This window comes from Trichosurus vulpecula, chromosome 4, assembly GCF_011100635.1.
Source record: "Trichosurus vulpecula isolate mTriVul1 chromosome 4, mTriVul1.pri, whole genome shotgun sequence".
In the NCBI taxonomy this organism is placed as follows: domain Eukaryota; kingdom Metazoa; phylum Chordata; class Mammalia; order Diprotodontia; family Phalangeridae; genus Trichosurus; species Trichosurus vulpecula.
The window spans coordinates 169,544,894-169,564,514 of NC_050576.1; the positions used below are offsets into that span (position 1 = coordinate 169,544,894).

Genomic DNA, 19,621 nt, shown 5'->3' on the forward strand with positions numbered 1-19,621 from the left:
ATTTTGCTTTTAAATATAATTTAAAATGATCTCTACAAATGTAAATAAGTGTGTGGGAATAAGGAGAACTAATTGTTTATGGTACGGGGGCAGTGTGTTTGACACCTCTGGCCTACAGCACTGAGATTAAATGATTTGCCCATGGCAAATAGGTGTCCACGGGTGGGACTTGGATCTAGGTCATCTTGGCTGGAAGACTAGTCTTTTTTCTATCCCTCTCTTTTTGTGATAGTGGTATCTCCATCTATTTAGAAATCAAATCATTAATAGCATACAAGGTAGGTCAAATACAAAAGAATGCTCTTTTCCATTATAGAATTCATTATTTTTCTACCCAAACCCACCCCCTTTTCTAACATCCCTATTTTTCTTGAAAGCACTACATATTTTCAGTAATCCAGGTTTGCGATCTTGGAGTCATACTAAAGTCTTCCAAGTCTTACAGATTTTACCTCTATAACTCAATTTCCTCATCTTTTAAAATGAGGATAATAATATAATCTACCATTAAGGACTGTTGTGAGAATCAAATCAGATAATATTTGTAAAGCACTATGCAAACCTTAAAGCACTGTACTATATAATTAATGATGATGATCAGTATTATCTCTCACCTTCATAACAACCCAACTTAGTTCAGGCATTAACATCTCACTTAGAGCCTCCTAATTGGTCTCACTCTTCTTCAATCCCTCCTCCACTTAGCAGCCAAGTTGATAGTCCTAAAGCCCAGGTCTGGCCCTGCCACTAATCCTGCTAGAAAAGCTTTAGTTGCTCTCCCTCACCTCAAGGATCAAATACAAACTCTTCTGTTTGGCATTTAAAGCCTCTCATAACCTGGCTTATGCTGTTATTATTCTGCTCGAGCCCACTCTATGCACCACATCCAGTCAAATCTACCTATTTGCTGTTCCTCATAGACAGCATTCTATGTGAAATCTCTGCCTTTGTACAGGTTGTCCCCTGATGCTTAAAATGTATCCCCTCCCTATCTCTCGCTATCTCTCATAAACCCTAGCTACTTCCAAAGCTCAGCTCCAGTATCACCTCCTACTTAAGGTCTTTCCTGACTTTATCCCCAACTCCTCCCCAGCAGACTACCAGTCCCTCACTGCCTCACCTCACTCCTCACACCTAGTATGCATTTACTTCGTAGGTATTTTATTCTTGTCTGAGTACTTCTTGTTCCCCCTCATGACAGAAATGGAAGCTCTTTGAGGGCAGGGTCACTTTCATTCTTATCTTTATATCTTTAGTGCCTAGTTCAATACCTGGCACATAGTAAAGTCTTAATAAATAGTTATTGATTTAGCTTTTTTTTCCCAGAAAAGTATGAAATGGTCTCAAATCGGAATATAGTACATAGGCATTAAAACAGAATCATCTGAAAAAACAAATAAGAATGTGATTTTTTTTTCTTGAATCTTCTCCAAAGATGTCACCAGACGATCAAAGTCAACAACCACACATCTTTTGCTATTTAGTCTAAAGCTTCCCTCTTCTCCTAAATGAAGTATTGTTTTTGGAAACATCCTTGAAATATTTACAGGCTTCTTTTGGTAAGATTTAAGAGCAAAAATTTGAGAGGTTGGAAGCATAACATGGTTCCATTCTTTCTCAATCCAAAAATAAAGTTAAAGCAGATAGACTCTAGTCTACTACATTTTACATAGTATGACCAATATTTCAACTTTTTGTGGTATACAACTTCACTTCTACATAGTACAGGAGGCATCTGCAACCTTAGCAATGAGTCAAAGGACAGGATTTTCACTGGACAAAAGAGGTACAGCCTACTACTGCAAAGTAAATCAAGTTTTGTCTTTGGCACTATCCTCTGTCTCTCACCTGGCAATCCCTAATTTGTGATGGACAATCTTAGTTGAGCTATTAATTCCATTATAGCATTTTGCTTTTAAATATCCTCTTAAAAATGAAACCCTATCATTAAATTTTGTTGTGAGTTTCCATCCTGGATACTCAATGCATTCAGGAGTAGAATTTTAAATTACACAGTGTTTTTGCAGAGCATATTCCCTGTATAGCTTGGGACTTCTCTGTATCATGTATGTATCATTTAGGAGGAATTCATGTGGCTTCTTACTGTAATACTTTCAAGATCACTGCACAGGGCTATAAACCTATTCTCTAGGTCAGCAGAAATAGCAAGACTCACAGGAAATAGTGATTTCAGTTACTCATCTTAGAATATTCCAATATTATACAAATATGCCTATACCTATTACAAATAATTAATGAGTAAGTACATACTGAGATTTATGTGGGACTCCACAAACACACCATGCTCTACATACATTCTAATTAAATCCAATCAACACTGTGAATTATGTAGACACAAGCATTATACATAGTAGGTAGTAAAGCAGATATTCAAAAATCTCTTGCCATTATTCCACATTACTTTTCAAATTATATAATTTGAAACCAATGGAAAAAGTTTTCATGATTATGGGGAAACAAAGCGTTTTGGAAATAATTTACTTGCAGCCTGGAGTGATGGGATGAATAGCAAACTAAAAAGTAGGAAACTTGTTTTCTAGTCCCCGTTCTTTGATTAACTAGCTGTGTGACTAACTAGTTTGGCCAGTTACTCAGCCTCCTCTCATGTTTGAGCTTTCTCATCTGTGAAATGAGGGGGAGAGTGATACCAGTGGCCCAAATTCATATGCACACCAATCATTCTCATTATACAACTTCTCAATCAATGTAGTTCTATCACCAAGTGGGAGGTATGCAAAATTCGGTCTCAAAAGAGATTCTCAAAACTTAGAGATAAGGATCTACTGGGTGAGGTCACAGGATTTCCAATTTACCTCCCAGTTCTACAACTCAATAACTATCTTAGTTCCAGAACTTTAAAAAGCTTAAGATTTACTTTTCTAAGTATAAAAATTTAACTGCACACAAGAGGAGCTGACATTTGTAGAGTACTTTACAGTTTACAAAACATTGTGAACATCATCTCACTTCATTCTCACTAAAACCTAGTAAGGTGGACAGTGTAGCTCTTATTTTCAGATTAGGAAACAAAGCCTCAGATAATTTAAGGGATTAACCCAGGTCACATAGCTAGTAAGTGTGCAAAGCCAGGATTCCAACACAGATCTACTGACTCCAATTCTAGTTGAGTTTTTTTTTTCTACTACACTATTCAGCCCCGAATATCTTACATTTATAGGACTTTAACAACAACAGCAATAGCTACCTTTTATATGGTGCCAACTATGCGCCAGACACTGTGCTAAGAACTTTACAAATATCTCATTTGACCCTTACAACAACCCTGGGAGGTAGATGCTATTATTATCCCCATTATACAAATGAGGAAACTGAGGCAGGCACTGGTTAAGTAATTTGTCCAACATCACAGCTAGTAAGTGACCAGAGGCCAAATTTGAACTCAGGTTTTCCTTACTCCAGGACCAGCATTCAATGCACTGTACCACTTATGCCTTGTTATAGCATGTATTTTACACATATGACTTCATTTGATTAAAACATCTTTGCTAGATTTTTATGTCTAACACTTTCTATGTATTTTCTTTCTTTTTATTTATCAGTAACACAAGAGTTAGTCATTTTAATTCTTTTCTTCTTATCTTTCTTATCCCCAACCAGATGATCACCAATAAAAACTGATTATAGAGCAAAAGACACAATCATAAAGCTTGGTGTTTAGTGCATAGGATGAGACAATAGTGTTTATTTAACACCCTGCAGTTTGGCCATCAAGTGTACATACCACATCCACTAGAAGGGAAATAAAACTGAGCCAGACCTGTGTAGTTAACAACTGGTGAATAATGAGAAACATTACCCCCTACCTCAAGAGGAGCCAACTAGAATCAAGATTAAATCCATCTTTAGATAAGACTCTCTCTTCCTTGTATCCCCATTGTTTAACCCAGTACCTGGCACATAATAAGCACTTCATAAATGCTTGCTGACTGACTGATAAATGATGGATATTTCCACCACATTTTAAAGTTGCCCTAGTCCTTTGGTTGTAAAGGGGGCTAGCAGATTTAACAGTTCAAGTTTAAATGGCAAAGTTCTAGGAGGCAGGCACCATGACTTAAAGTTAATCTCTATAGGGCTTGGGTGAGGGTGGATGCCATAGTTATATTTGTTGTAGCACCTTGAACAGCTCCAGGAACACAAAAGTATAAGTTCTTTCAAGGCAGGGTCTTCTATTTTTTGTCTTTGTACCTTTATTGCCTGGCAAAGCACCTTCAGATACTTTAAAAATGTTTGCTGAATTCAGTACACATTGTTTTGAAATACAGAGGCAAAGGCCTCTAAAAAAGCTAGCTAGAAAAATTTAGAGTTGGAGTATCCAGGCCTGCTTCTATGAGCAAAATAATCTTTTCATATAATAAGATCACAGATTCTTAGAGGAACCTCAGAGGCTGTCTAGTCCAACCCCTTTACTTTACAGTTGAGGAAACTGGGGCCCAGGGAACTTAAATGACCTGGCTAAAATCACACAGGCAGCGTCAGAGGTGAGATCTGAACTCCAGGTATGCTTAATCGTTTTAGCTATAGGATTATTCCTCCTAGGATTCCTGTTAGGGCTGCATTGAACAGGTGGGAGCCAGAAGACCACAGGTTCTTTCTCTAGCCCTTCAAAGATGCTGCTTCCAGTGACCCTGAGAAAGTCATTCCAGCTGAGCCCTAATTTCCCACTCCAAGTTGGTGGTCTGAGAAGCTAGTGCTGGAAACCATGGTTACAGGTAGGCGCTTAGGCTGGGCTCAATGCTCCAAGCCTTCGACCCTGGATTGCTTCCACAGGACAGAGAATTCAAAGAAGCCTGGAAGACCCCCGAAAACCAGAAGAGCCAGAGACCGTTTCCAGATTCGTCTGGCGTTTCTCTCCCCCTTTGCCCACTAGTGACCCCGAGATATCTCCTCTCCCTCCCTGTCATACCCCTTAATAGTAATCTCCAGCACTTCCTTGCATCAACATCCCCAAGCTTACACCTCATCCCCCAAGCTTTGGACCCTTACTTTAAAGTGACCCCAACCAGGTAAGCCGTATAGAACGCCCCTGCCGTCCTCCACCTGAGACCTCAATATAGCGCCCTAATATCTTCCACCCTCAAACCTCGTTACAGCATTTCTGCATTCCCCACTAGAACCATCGTTATGGCGCCTCGGCAACTCACACCAGGGACCATCCTTACAAGACCCCCGTTACAGCACCCCTGCATCCTCCACTAGGGACCAGAAACCAACGTTACAGTCCCCTTGTCCCTCTCGCAGGACCATGGTTTCGGTGGCCCCACTTTCCCACGCAGCATCCCAGTGTCCCCCAAGCAGCAACCGCGTTACAGCGACCCGGTAGCCCCTCACCTGGTACCCCAATACAGCACATCTGTGTCCTCCACGCGGGACCATCGTTACAGCGCCCCTGCGTCCCTGGGGAAACCCTCAAGGCGACCCCGTGCATTAGCGCCTCCTTAACTCCGAAGACCCCCGCCCTTCGTTACACAGCTGCGGCAGCTCCCTGGAGACCCTACATCTATGCCCCCGCCTCCCCCCAGCCCTCCCAGGCTCCAGCGCCTCTCTCCGGGAGGGGTCCATCACTCCACTCTCCACCACCCCCAACGCCGTCACCGCCGCCGCGCTCACCTCCGCGGTGAGAGATGTGTTTACTGAGGAATCGCTGCTTCTTCCTCTGGTGCAGCAGGGTCGGGTACTTGAGCAGCAAGAACGAGGTCACCACATAGCCTCCCAGGGTGGACAGCAGGTAAATCGCCGCCGAAGACGACATCTCAGCTGCTCGAGTGAAGAGAGCCGTCCCCTCCCAGTAAGGCCCTCGCCCCTGCGAGCTAGGCGGCGGAGACCGTAGCACCCACAAGACACCCGGCAGCTCCGTCGGCTGCTCGAGGTCTGCTCGCCCCCAGCCGGAGCCCCGGCTCTAATACACTTGTCGGCGCAGGACCCACTGCGCAAGCGCGGACAGGCCCAGAGGCGGGGGGGGGGGGGGAGTAACAAAGGGGTCCTAACGCGCAAGCGCACATGGGTTACTCGAGGAAAGCTTCCCAAGAGGATGCGTCACCTGCAGGAGTGAAGTGCCTTGGAAGGCGTAAGAGCAAACCCCTAGGCTGAGGCAAAGGTTTGGAAATCGGCCACTTCCCAGACTGGAAAGCATGATTACAAGGCGAACTAGGATAATTATAAATGTAATTTAAATAGTCATCATTAAGTGTTTCCCGTGCTATATAAGTACCATAGGCAATATTAAGATAGATCCCAGGGTATACCTCCCATTCCCTGGTTACAAAAGCAGGATTATTTACAGAATCATAGACACATAATGACCTTTAGAGCTTTCCCTCAGGAGATCCTATTGCACGTGGATAAACTAAAGCCCACAAAAATGAAGAAACTTACCTAAAAGCTAGTTACATTCACAGCAGGCTGCCAGACAACGTATTGATTAAGGTGAATGTGGAATTTAAATCACCCAGTCCAATCATCAATATGTATAAATTCCAGAAAATAGAAATATGCCAAAACATTAAAAAAATTATTTTAAAAAATAACAGGAAACTGCAGGGAATGCTTGGATCCCACTCAGGTCTTGGGTCCACCCCAAAGTCTGTGTTTTGGGTTCCTCAAATTTGAATGTTTATGCATACATTTCAATCTTATTCAGACTTGAATAACTTGAATGTTTATGCTGTTGATATAGTCTGAGAACCTGCCCTCTCTAAAAGTCGGGTGGACTAAGTTGGCTGTACTGCTACCAGCAGTACTTGTCTGAACCCTATACATATGTGAACCTCAAAGAGATTAGATAGGGAGCCTCCAGCTCTCTCCTCTACCAAATGATCAAATAAAATTTCTTCCTAAAACTTAAAAAAAACCCAAAGTGGAAGCCCAGGAAAAGTACACCACAGTCACTCAAAAGGTCAGGCATTCAAAAAGCAGAAACTTACACATAGCTAACTGGCAATAAAAAACCAGGCTATTTTGACAGAGAAAATGAAATTTTTCAACATGAAATACTCACCCATCTGAAATCAGGTAAGTTAAACAAGGGAAGCAGTTCAGAATTTCAGGAAACATTTACAAAAAACTCTAAGCCAGTAAGGAAATTTTTTACACACATCAAAGGCAGGAAGGAATCTAGCTACAGACACAGTGGGACTACAAAAGGTACACAAAGGGCCAAATGGCAAGAGTAGAGATGAAATAAATTCTTAATCTTGGGCTTTAATTGGTTAGACATATGGAGTCTTCCACTCCTACATGGCCTACGATTTAGGACATGGGTTCCATTACAGACTTTGAAAATAATTTGCTGTATGACATTAAGCAAATCACTGTATACTTCTGGGCCCTTTTCCTCATCTGGATAATTAAGGATCTCAATTTTTAAGGACTAGGCATTTTTTTTAAACTAGGTATCACTCTCCTCCAGGCTAGAAAATGTAGTGGCTCTCACAGGCCTGATCTCACTACTGAATAACAGAAGCTTTAAACTGATTTTATCTCCACCCTGGACCCCTCCTTAGGCAGCCTGGGAGCCTCCATTCTCAGGGGCTCACCATACTGGGTTCAGACAGTGGACACGATCAATCAGCTTCAGCCCACAGTAGCTCAAAACTCCCCAGCTCAGGCAATCCACTAGCCTCTGAGATTACAGGTCTGTGCCAACACACAGCAGGCATTTTCTAAGTCCCTTCCACCTTTAAAATATCTAGTTTTCTACATAGAAATAAGTGTATTAGTTGTTGTAGTTGTAAACTACCAATCCAACATAGTTTCCTCACTGTAGCCAGATGGGGTCTACCTAAGAATTTTGTAGTGGCTCCAAATTTGATGTTGGCACACTTAGGATCTGCCAATATAATTCCCAAACCTAAGACACGTCCTGTGAACTATAATAGATGAAATAAAAATTAGTATGATCACTGAACAAGTGAAATATAAAGTATCCTACCTGAACAACAATGGTTTCTCCAAGAAGCTGCATCTGACTAATCTACAATTTGCTGAGGAACATGTGGATAAGAGGAAGGCCAAGGGCAAGATTTAAACTTTAGAAAATGTTATAGATTGGGCAGCTAGGTGACCAGTGGATAGAGCACAGGTCTTGAAGTCGGGATGACCTGAGTTCAAATCCAGCCTTAGCCAAGTACTAGCTGTGTGACCCTGGGCAAGTCACTTAACCCTGAATGCCTCCAAAAACAAAAGAAAATCTTATGGATATGTAAATGCGCAGAAAGACAATTGTTTCAAGCATAAGGAAACTAAGGCATTTAAGAAGAAAAATACACTTTTAACACTTGAAAGTCTAGGAACATCAATTGACACAAAAATATGATTTTAATTTGAAATAAAAATTTTCATCTTACTATCTCTAAATATGGATAAAAAAAAATGCACTGCACCAAGTAGACACCACTAAGTCCTACAAAGCATTCTTAAATTCTAGTCATTTCAGTGTTACTGAACAATCAGACCAAGAATGGAATTTAGAAGTCATTTTATACTATTTCCTGAAAACATCACTCGATGACCAATGGACCAAAAAAAGCAAAAACTTGATTGGAAGGGTAAATAAAAAAGAACACATTACCCTAGCCTTGTCCAAGTCATAAACTCAATGATTTAGTGCTGAAAGGTGTCTTAGAGGTGAACTTGTCCAATTCCCTTATTTTACAGAGAAAGAAGCTAACGTCCAGAAAAGATTCAGTGACTAGTAAGCAACACAGCTAGTAAGTAGTAGGATCAGGGTTCTTACTCCCAAGTTCAGTTCTCTTTCCACTAGGAGGCCAGGCCTGGAATACTCACCACAATTCTGAATGTCACAGCCTAAGAAAGACATAAAAACACTGGAGATGGTCTAAGGGGAAATTATAATGGTTGATGATTTGTAAGGGCAAGTATGAGTTCAAAGATTAGAATTCTTCATCCAATAAAGGTTGAGGTATGATATGAACAGTCTAACTTTTATTATTACCTATTATTCTGTTAGCATAGGTACTTCCTTCTCCACAAATACAAATTACAGTTTCTGCACCTTAATAAATGGGTTTTTTGAGTTGCCCATGAACAAATTAATGTCAACTAACCGTCTGGTGATGAGACCTCTGAATTTGGCTAGGCTAATCCTCATCTGGCACTGGACTCATACTCAAAGACTTTCCATCTTGGTAGAACTTATACAGTGAAGGCAGATTTTGAAACCCCAGAATCACCTCTATGCTACAACAAGGCACTAGAGTAAGATAGTCTTAGTAGATATCCACTACTAGGAAAGTAGAGAAAAATATATGAAATATTTTTAAAAGAAAACCATAGCATCTTTAAACAGCACCTTGTGTATTATGTAGTAGGCAAATAAAAATTTTATTTGAAAAAGTATGGTTAGCACCTATAGGCTTCCTCACCAAATCTCAGAATATCAGAACTGATCACTAGAAATAAGTAAATCTTGGTCAAATAAAGAGTACTATTTTATAAGTAAGCTTTTTGTTGTTGTTTTTCAGTTTTTGTTTCTGACTCTCCTTGACCCTATTTGGGGTTTTCTTGGCAGAGATAATGGAGTGGTTTGCCATTTCTTTTTCCAGCTCATTTTACAGATAAGGACACTGAGGTAAACAGGGTTAAGTGACATGCTCAGAGTCATACAGCTAGTGTCTGAGGCCAGATTTGAACTCACGAAGATAAGTCTTCCTGACTCCAGGCCCAGCACTCTACCCACTTCTATACTTAGTTGCCCAATAATAAGCTTAAGGAACACCAAAAGGTGGTGCAGGTTGATAATGGGTTCTGGAAAAAAAAAAGACTTAGCCAAATTCATGGTTTATTCTTTTCCTTAAAGTAAAGTGGCAGGTAAAGGAACAACAGTGGAATAGAAAGAATGCTGGCTTTGAACTGAGAAGACTTAGGTTTGGATCCCTGCTCTGCCACTTACCACCTGTTCAGGCCTGAGCTTCCTCATCTGTAAAATTGAGGGAGTTGGACTAAATAGCCATTAAGGTTTCCTTTGGCTGAAAGTCTATGATCCACATCTCTACCCTTTTAGGAGGTTGTTATAAAAAAAGAAATCTCCCACGTCTCTAGAAGTCTCTTAGACACAGAACATTTAGGTAAAGCAATCATGGTCAATTCTTAAGCTTATATATTCTAATTATAGTAAAAATTTCCTAGCACCTCCCCCCTCCCAAAAAAAAATTAAATTCATTGAGGACTTTTGTCTTTACCTAGCTCCTTTTTTCTAGAATTTCTATACTTGAGTCTCAGAAAACACATAGTTATAAAGTACAGAATAAATGGACTCAACTTTCCAAAAACCAATTTATACACAACTTTCAAAGAACACATCTATTTATAAATAGACTTCATTCTCTGGAGGTAGAAGGAAGAATGTCCTCTGGGGTTTATACGCTGCAGCAATAGATATCTTTCAGTCAGTCAACAAGACTTTATTAAGCACCAACTATGTACTGGGCACTGTGCTAAGCACTGAAGATATGAAGAAGGGTAAAAATACTCCAGCCTCTCAAGGACCTCACATTCTAATGGAGAAGATAACGTGAAAATAATTAGGTACATGGGAGATATAAAGAATAGACAGAAGGTAATATTAGAGGCACAAGGAGCTAGGGAGATGACAAGAAACATCTCCTGCAGAGAGTGGGATTTGAGTTGACTCTCAAAAGAGACGGAGGTGAAGAGGAAGTGCGTTCCAAGCATGGGAAAGAGCCAGTGAAAAGGCAAGGAGACAGAAGATGGATCGTCATGCAAGTAGTCCATGTAGCTGGATCATAAATGTATGAAGGGGAGTAAAGTATAGTGTAAAGACTAGAAAGATAAGATGGGGCCAAGTCATGAATTTCATAAAAATCATTAGTTTTTCTTTTGGGGGGAAGGGGGAGGGACTATAATATCAGTCAGATAAAAGAGAAAAATGCAAAAAGTGTCATTTTTATAGGCTCAGTATACAATAAAAAAAAACCTTGATAAAGCAACCTGTCAAGCTATTCAAGGATTAAAAAAATTAACATACTACTCATTGTTTAAATGTATAATAAATACATACAACTAGCAGAATAATCCATGATTTTTTAAAAATTCCAACTAAAGTGAATTCCCACATTACCAAAGGAAAATATGGAAAAGTTATTAACTTTAAACAAGATGAAAGTTCCACCAAATAAAAAAGTAATACCAAAAATGAAAAGAACACTAAGAATATTATTTGCTCAACAGACACATGCTCCCAAAGACCTTTAACTTTCACCTTATGCTGGCCATAAAGAATAAATTTCAAAAAAAAAAAAACCAAACCCTAAAACACAACAATTTGTAGCTGTCCCACAGAGAAATCTAGTGCCTAAGAAATGCAGGCTGATATTAAGTACAAACTCCACTGCCACCCCACACCCACCAGGAATAAGTATGCAAGACTTTATGAAACTAATATGAAAGACAATGGATTAAGGTAGAGGAAGAATACAAACAATAATCCTCACCAGTTCAGCTCCCATTTCTTAATGAAGCCATGGTTATATGGGCAAAAAAAAATACACCTAATAAACTTATTGGCTTTGAAAAAAAGTTGCTTAATTACACATTTTTCTCTTGTAGTTTAAAATGAAGCATTAATAACTGCTTCTCCTCATTTGAGAAAATCTGCTTTAAAAAAATGGACAGTAGCCTGGCAAAAATAAGGGCTAGATCAAAACCAATATCTATCACAAAATAAGCTCCAATTGGATACATGGCCTAAATATAAAAAACTGCCTATCATTTCAAAGATTATTTGCAAGTAGAAGACTTCCCAGACAACTGTGGCTAACTAAACATGAGTGATTAGAGGATTAAATGAACAATTTCAATGACAAAAAATTTGAAGGCTTTCATAAAGACAACTCTGAGGTTTCATCTTATTATGCCCACCAGTTTGACAAAGATGACAAAAGATAAAATGATAATGTTGGGAGCCTTGCGTGAAAGCATAAACACTAATGCACTGACAGTGGAGCTGTGAACTAGCCCCAAAGTTCTGGTCAACAATTTGGAGTTAAATGGAAAAAACTCACTAAGCCAGAGGTTGTCACTCTCACACTCACAGCAGTACCCCCCCACCCCCACCCCCCAAGCATGACCTGAGCAAGATTAAAATGCAATTGGGAAATATTTAACAAAATAAATAAAACAGAGATAATATGAATATGTGGTTTTCCAAGTCAATATGTCGCCCACAGGAATTCTTATGTACAGTTTGGTGGCCCCCATTTCTATGAATTGGATCCCACTGCACTAAACTATACATCATTTAACAGAGCAATACCACTACTAAGTATAAATACCGCAAGGAGGTGACTGACAGAGGAAAAATTTTCTGTATGAAAATCTCACAAAATTGTAAAGATATGTACGAATTGACATAGAGCATACACAAGAGAACAATTTACACAACGACCACAACAATGTAACTAAAAACATATTAAAATACCTCAGAACTCTGCAATCAATGCAGTGCCCAATTGTGACTTCAGAGGACTTTATGGAAAGTATGCTTCTTCCTGCCTAGGCAAAGAGGTGGTAGGCAACAGGTGCAGAATAAGGCATACATCTTCAGATACAGTCAATGTGTTAATTAGCTTTTTCTGACCGTACTCACTTGTTATAAAAGAAGCTTCTATTTCAGGGGTAAGGAGAAGGCTGGGACATGACAGTGACATTAAAAAAAAAAAAGTTAAAAGCATCAATAAAGCATTAAAAAAAATACATTTAATTTTGCTGGTATGTAGGACTGCTCAATTATACTGAAAAGGTTATCAAATAAGTCTGACACATCAGCACCACTATCTTTATTCATGTCTACCACCAAGGGTTAAGAAGATCCTACGTCTCAATGAATTGTTTCATGGCATAAATGTCTAAAAATATAGTTTTATGTTAAAATTGTGGACTAATATTATTTCAATAAGTTTCGGTGCTTGTTTTAAAAATTGGTCCATCTTTGGCCTAAAAATGTAATGGTCTAAAAGAACAAACACAAAAAAGCCTTAACAGATACAATAATACTTGATAAATAAGTATTTAATTGAAGAAACCAAACCACCTTTCACTCTTACCAGATTAATCTTATCAAATATTACTTACTCTATTTTGATGAAATTTTTAATAACTATCTCTTAATGAAAATCCCAGTCCAAATATTTATTTTATCCAATACCAGGATTATCTTTCATCTTTCAACATTCTGGGATGCAAATTCAAGTACAAAAGATAATGTTTTAATGTGGAACACTGAAACACAAAGAAGGAAATAAGAGGGATCAACAGTAATAATTGTATCTTTCTTGTTCCTTTTGAGAACATCCAATTTTTATTAGGAAGGTGAATTGTATTCCCAATAAATAGCAACAATATTCCCAATTAATGAAACAATTACTGTCCAGATGTTAACCCTTGTAATTAAAAGCCATGTTGAGCTGAAAAAGCAGTTCAAGAATAGAATTGATCTGTTTGGAAAACACTACTGTGTAACTGCTTTAAGAACCCCTCGGATGACCTTGTAGCTCATTAACTGCACATTTTCCTTGGGAGGAAAACAAGGTCCTCGATCAGTCACATAAGCATAAGGGAACCGTAGTACCCACAGTCCATCCGGTGGAAGGGTGATTTCCTGTTTCTCGGGGTAGAATACTGGACAAGGTGGTGGGCCTGGCTGAACCTGGAAAAAATGTAAAGAAGAAAATGCCTTATATTTTTCAAAATGGTAATTTAACAATACACATCAGTGGCACAATATCCTAAAGAGTTAATCATTGGGCCTCAATACCATATGACTAAGCAGATATGCTTGCATCTCTAAAATCATACATATCCAACCTATTTGGTTTATAATAGTTTATCTGACCTATTTAGTCTATAACAAATTTCAAATAGCAATAAATACAGTCCCTCCCTAGAGATTTAAAATTTAAATCTCAATTCCTGAATTAAATTGCCATATTTTAATAGGATGAATTGGTTGGGAAAATGGATACACTTTACTTCTTTTCAGAAATCAATGCTGTCTCAAAAAGTTTAAATTTTGTCTGACACTGTAAAATGTACATAAAAGGCATTCAGTAACTCATTGCTCAGTGAATACTTTTATGTTACAATTTTAAAACAAAATGGTTTTTGGTGATCAAAAGGCATGTCAGTATTTTTTTTTTCTTCCTTACCTGAGGCGTTAGTATTATCTGTAAAGGAGCATCAGGAACCACAATAAAAAGCCTCATAAGTTGAGCATAGTGTGGTTTTAGTCCTCGACCCTGAGATGATGACAGAATATATAAGGGCATATCACTATTGAGGGCTTTGATTGCAGATTCCTTTGGTCCACTTCCCATTACTTTCATCACTTTGTCAGGCCCAGAGCACATGAACCTCCGACCACGAGAGTCTTCATACTCAAATCCCACAAAAGCTCGAGCTATGTCATCTCGCCGCCTTCCTCTTCCCATAACAACTGAACTTCTCTTTCCAGGAACAGCCTTATTTGGAGCCGGCCAAGAGTTTGTGTCTAAATCTCCCTCATCTTCAGATCTTGTCCTGATGACAATGTCCCAAGGCATAAGATAATTTGTTCCTGGAATGAAACCCTGTTGGTCTAAGCCAGTATGAAAGTTATAAGACTTAGCAGGGCCTAATTTGACCAAAGACCAGCTGGAAAATTTGGGTAAAAGACCTTTGGGGCAATTTGAATGTAGCATGCCTGGGAGATACTCAACAGTGGATGCCTGACGATCAACCAAGTTTGGACGTTTCTCAGTTTTTACTTCCCCTTGTCCATGAGCTTCAGGGTTGTCTCCTCCTGCTTGTGGATCAGCAGGATATGTGCCTAAGCTGTCAGTGGACTGACCAAGACTCAATGCTAAACTCAGGCTTGTGCTATCTCCTTGGGTTTGAGGTTCTTTTTCTTTAAGTTTCTCAGCATCTGTATCTGGAGGGGCAGGTGATGATTCATTTTTGGCAGGAGCAGGATCAGGGGTACTTGGCTCAAATATTGGGAAATTGATATGATCCAGTTTTCCACAACATTTTTCTTCTAGAAGCTATGAGAAATGCAATACAATTAATCTTCCATTTCAGTCAACAGGTTTAAAAACAGTATCAAGATCCATCACTTAAGCCAAATAACCAACCACTGTAATTTAACATTCATGAAAACCAATGTCAGATACACTGTGAGCTCTTTTTACTGCAAGCATACAAAACCATACCAACATAGTTATCACATCTTCTCTCTCCTACAGTAGATTGTCTATGTTAAATAATGGTACATTAACTAACTATAACAATATAAAGGAAAAGTGAATGAAAATGAATGAACAAAGGAGGTCTAACAAATGCTTAAAGGGAGTAACTGAAAAATTGGCATGATGCTTCACATTCAAATGACCTACGATCTAATCAATTTGGATATATTCTTTACACACACAGACTGCAATCCATCCATGCCTGCCCATCCTGTGTGACTCCTGACCTCCCACGATACTTTTTTATAATTATTGCTATTTATTGCTATCTTTTACTATCACCTGAATTTTTAATATCACCTGCATTTCCCTTATGTTCCTCCCCTAAGAAAGCCATTCCCTCATAATATGGCATTTTTTTTGAAAAAAGAAAAAAAAGGGAAAGAAGAAAATTTAGCAAAACCAATTAAAATTTAGGAAAAAATCCAGCACTGTATGCAATGTTCCATTCCTTGGGACCCCACCTCCCCAATTTTGCAAAAAAGTAACCAAAGATACTCATACACTGACAAATTAATGTAAATGTAAATAGTTAATAGGCTATATTGTAGTTCAATGTTACAATTTTTTTAATAAAAGTAATTAAACAATTGTTCTTCAATTATCTGGTATTCAGAAAAAAAATGAAAATGAACATTAACTACCTGATAAAAGTCATAATTAGCTGCTTTGATATCAAAGGGGTCATCTCGAGGTGCTTGTTTCCTTCCACAGTTACAGGCACCAGTGGAACGAGCTCTGCTGTTGTGATACAAGACAGGAGGATTTCTATCAGCTTCAGGCTTTTCTCCTATAATAGATCAATGGGCAATATTTACTTCACAAATGCCAAGAGAAAATCAAGCTTAATCTAAATTCTACTATTTCCAATCCCAGAACTTCTCTGAAAAATTCTCTAAGAGACAGAAGTCTAAAGTATACAGCAGAAGAAACTGAAAAAGAATTAACCGCCCCTTTTTTTTTTACTTTAAAGATCTAAGGATTCTTGTAAATCTTCCCCGTTGCTCATCAACATCACATTGACCAAACAGCATCTAGCAAAGTGCATTGTTAGAAGTATGTGCTTAATAAAGATGTCTTGAATTACTAAACCTGGCTATAATTAAATCAAGTTAGAGCTCAATATACCCTTTTCACAGCTACAATTAATATTTAGTTTAAAATTTTTAATTCAATTTCCTGGTTTCTTGCTAATCCACTGATATAAGCCTAGTTTCTCATGCTTCAATACTGGTAAAAAAAATCATTGGTGGACATAGTAGGTTTTGTTTGGAAAAAAAACCCTGCCTTTTTCTAAACATGTAGGATTCTCTTATGAACCAAAGCAGACACTGAGATGAAACAAAGTGACTTCAATACAATTAAGAAAATTTCAGCTACCTGATTTAGGTAGTGAGTGAAATTTATGTACACAGTGTTGATCTGTTAAGCTCCTCTCCTCACAAAGTTGGTGACCATTGCTCCAAAATTTGTAGCAGTCCTCATGCAACTGCATGGCATATTTGTGAAAGGCAGGGCCCCGGGCATGTTGGCTATATACCCGAAGAGCTTGGGCAAGCTGATTCTTATGGACAGTCATTGTGTAATTATGGGGCAGATTGGACTGGTAGGCACTGTGAGCCATGGGCAATGCTTTCTGACAACGGTTTTCTGAGAACTTTGTGTCAATATCCAAAAACCCTTCCAGAACTTTGATACTGCTTAAAATCTTGGAGGTTATTTCTCCTGTGGGAGAAGCAGGGTCTTCCTCTTTCCCGTCAATGGCTACTTCGTATAATTTTGAAGCAGCTGCAATCCACTTCTGATAGGTAGGGAGTTCAAAGTGGGAAGGCTGTGGGTTCCTGCCCACACTATCATCAAAACCTTTCTTGCTTAGTACCAGCTCAACATGCTGCCACAGAAACTCTCGGAGGGTGAAATCCACGAGCTGGCCTGAAGAAGAGCTGGAGCTGCTGCTGTTCTCTATATGGAAGGAAAGTTGTTGACGACTGTGCTGTCTCATCACCTGGTATCGCCTAGGTCCAGAAAGGGGTGCAGGGACCAACAGGGACTCAGAGTCTTTCACAGTGCAGTGGCTCCGAAGCTGGTCCAGCAACATGCCTACTGGGTCTTCCTCCTGCCCTCCAGGGACAATGTACACAAAAGCCTGGTTGGCAGGAACCGTGAAGAGGCAGTTGATGCTCTGATTGGTCAAGACACGACTCTTCCGAAAGATGCGGTAGATCTGGTCCTCTAAAGCATGCTGGAGCCTCCTTTTGGGTGAGTGCTTCTTGGGCTTATCTGGATGGGCTGGGTCTTGGTTCCGGGGAGGGTCCACCTTGAGAGCCCCATTGAGTTGAAAGAGAAAGAGGAGTCTGGGCGGGCAAGGCCGGCAATTTAGCTTCCAGTCTTTGCCCACCGGGCAGTCCTTGATGGCAGTCTTGAGGAGGGGCAGCACCTTCTGCCTCAGCCCATCCAGAGCTCGGAAGACCCGGTCGTAAGTGATATCAAAGGAGCAGGTGGGGTGGACCAAGAGAAGGATGTGACAGACGGAGAAGAGGTAGAGGAGGCTGAGGCACTGCAGCTTCTCTTGGTGCTTCCAGAACTCGTGGGCTTCGGCATGAGGCAGGGAGGAAAGGCCCCCTCCCACCTCCCCGCTCTGCAGGGCTCGGCAGGCTCGGAGCAGCTGCGAGTTGTCACAGATGGACGTGAGCAGCAGGTACAGGACTTTGCTTTCTTGATTGTAATAGGCCTGGAGGAGGCTGTAGTCCTGGGAGGTCGGGTCCTCCTTGGTCGCTTCTGGGGCTGCCACGCTCGCCCGCGCCGACTCCCCCCCGCCGGCCCCGGCGTCCCCGGCTCCGCCCGCCTCACCCACGGCCCCGGCCTCGCCGCCGGACCCGGGCCCCGGCTCCGGCGGGTCCTGGCGGCGAAACAGGGGGAAGACCTGCCGGTCGCACACGGTGTTCACCAGCGAGAACTTCTCGGAGCTGAGGCGCAGCGCAGTCTTGCCGAAGATCCCCACCACGCAGATCTCATCCTCCCGCCACGGCGGCTCCGCCCCGCCCGCCCCGGTGCCGCCGCCCTCCGCCGGCGACCCTGCGGGGCTCGCAGCCCCGGCCCCCGCCGCCGCCCCCAGCAGCAGCTCCCGCAGGCTGACCGGGCCCGCCATGATGCCGCGCCGCTCGCCCGCTCCTTCCGGTCCCGGTCCGTCCCGGATACCCTTCCGGCACCCGGAGCGCTGTCAACCCTACTTCCGGTCCGTCCTCCATCGACCTCCCCTGCGGCTGCTCCTTGCCCCCTATTTTCTTCTTTTTCACTGTCCGGATTGCTACTTGGAGGATTTCTGTCCTCTTTCATTCGTCTTCCGGCTCTCGCTTGAGGAAGCCCATTTCCTCTCCCGGACGGTTGGGAATGTGGCTGTGACCATTCATTCCCGTGGGAATTTAAGGTGAATCTCTAATCCTAAACCAAGGAAAAGCAGCCTTTGGGAGAAGTGATGGTGATGATGATGGTGGAGATGAAGATGATGATGGTGGAGATGAAGATGAAGATGACGACAATGATGATGACGCTCAGAGCTAAGAACTTAGAGCTTTTAGTTTACAAAGCATTACCCATAGTATAACAACACCTAACATTTATATAGTGCTTACTATGGGCCAGGCACCATACTAAACGCTTTGCATTTCATCCTCCAAACAACCCTGGAAGGCAGGTGTTATTATTATCCGCTTTTTACAGATGGGGAAACTAAGGCAAACGGACATTAACAGATTTGCCCAAGGTCACACAGCTAGTGTCTAAAAGTGTTTGAATGCTGGTCCTCCTGATTCCAGACCCATCTCTGTATCCACAGCAACCCTGTGAGGTAGGTGTTATCATCTCCGTTTGACAGATGAGGAAAGTGAGGCTCAAAGGGGCAAAGTGACTTGTCCCGACCCACAGTTAGCCTCAATAAAATGGAAATGGAGTGTCATTTTTGAGAAATAGCAAGTAGATCTATTTTTGCTAAATCCTAGAATGTGTGGAGGAAGAGAATACGTAAGAAGACTGAAAAGATAGGAAAGGACCACGTTAAAATGCCAAACAGGGGACTTTATATTTGATCCTATAGGTAAAAGGGAGCCACTGGAGTTTGAGTAGGGGGTTGAAACGGTCAGACATGTGCCTCAGGGAAATCACACCGGTAACTGAGTCAAGGATGGATTGCATCAGGGAGAGATTTTAGGCAGGAATACCAATTAGGAAGTTATTGCAATAATACAGGAAAGAGATGATGTACTTGGGTGTACTTGGGTGATAGCAGCTATGTGCATGGAAAGATGGGGACATATTCAAGA

The 19,621-nt window shown here is 40.9% G+C and overlaps 2 protein-coding genes across 2 annotated transcripts in view; both read right to left on the reverse strand.

The window, feature by feature from the left end:
* Positions 1 to 5,984, reverse strand: part of GDPD1 (glycerophosphodiester phosphodiesterase domain containing 1) — a 50,441-nt gene extending 44,457 nt beyond the window's left edge. Inside the window, exon 1 of the mRNA XM_036757857.1 lies at positions 5,653 to 5,984. Coding sequence (XP_036613752.1) covers positions 5,653 to 5,794 — 142 coding nt within the window. The 5' untranslated portion in view covers positions 5,795 to 5,984. The remainder of the gene's footprint in view (positions 1 to 5,652) is intronic.
* Positions 5,985 to 13,073: 7,089 nt separating this feature from the next.
* On the reverse strand, positions 13,074 to 18,450 carry SMG8 (SMG8 nonsense mediated mRNA decay factor). Its single transcript, XM_036757560.1, has 4 exons — positions 16,683 to 18,450; positions 15,947 to 16,092; positions 14,226 to 15,098; positions 13,074 to 13,726 (listed from the first exon to the last, which is right to left on the reverse strand). Exons 1-4 carry the CDS (start codon positions 18,448 to 18,450, stop codon positions 13,529 to 13,531), a joined length of 2,985 nt encoding a protein of 994 aa, XP_036613455.1. The 3' UTR covers positions 13,074 to 13,528.
* Positions 18,451 to 19,621: the final 1,171 nt, after the last annotated feature.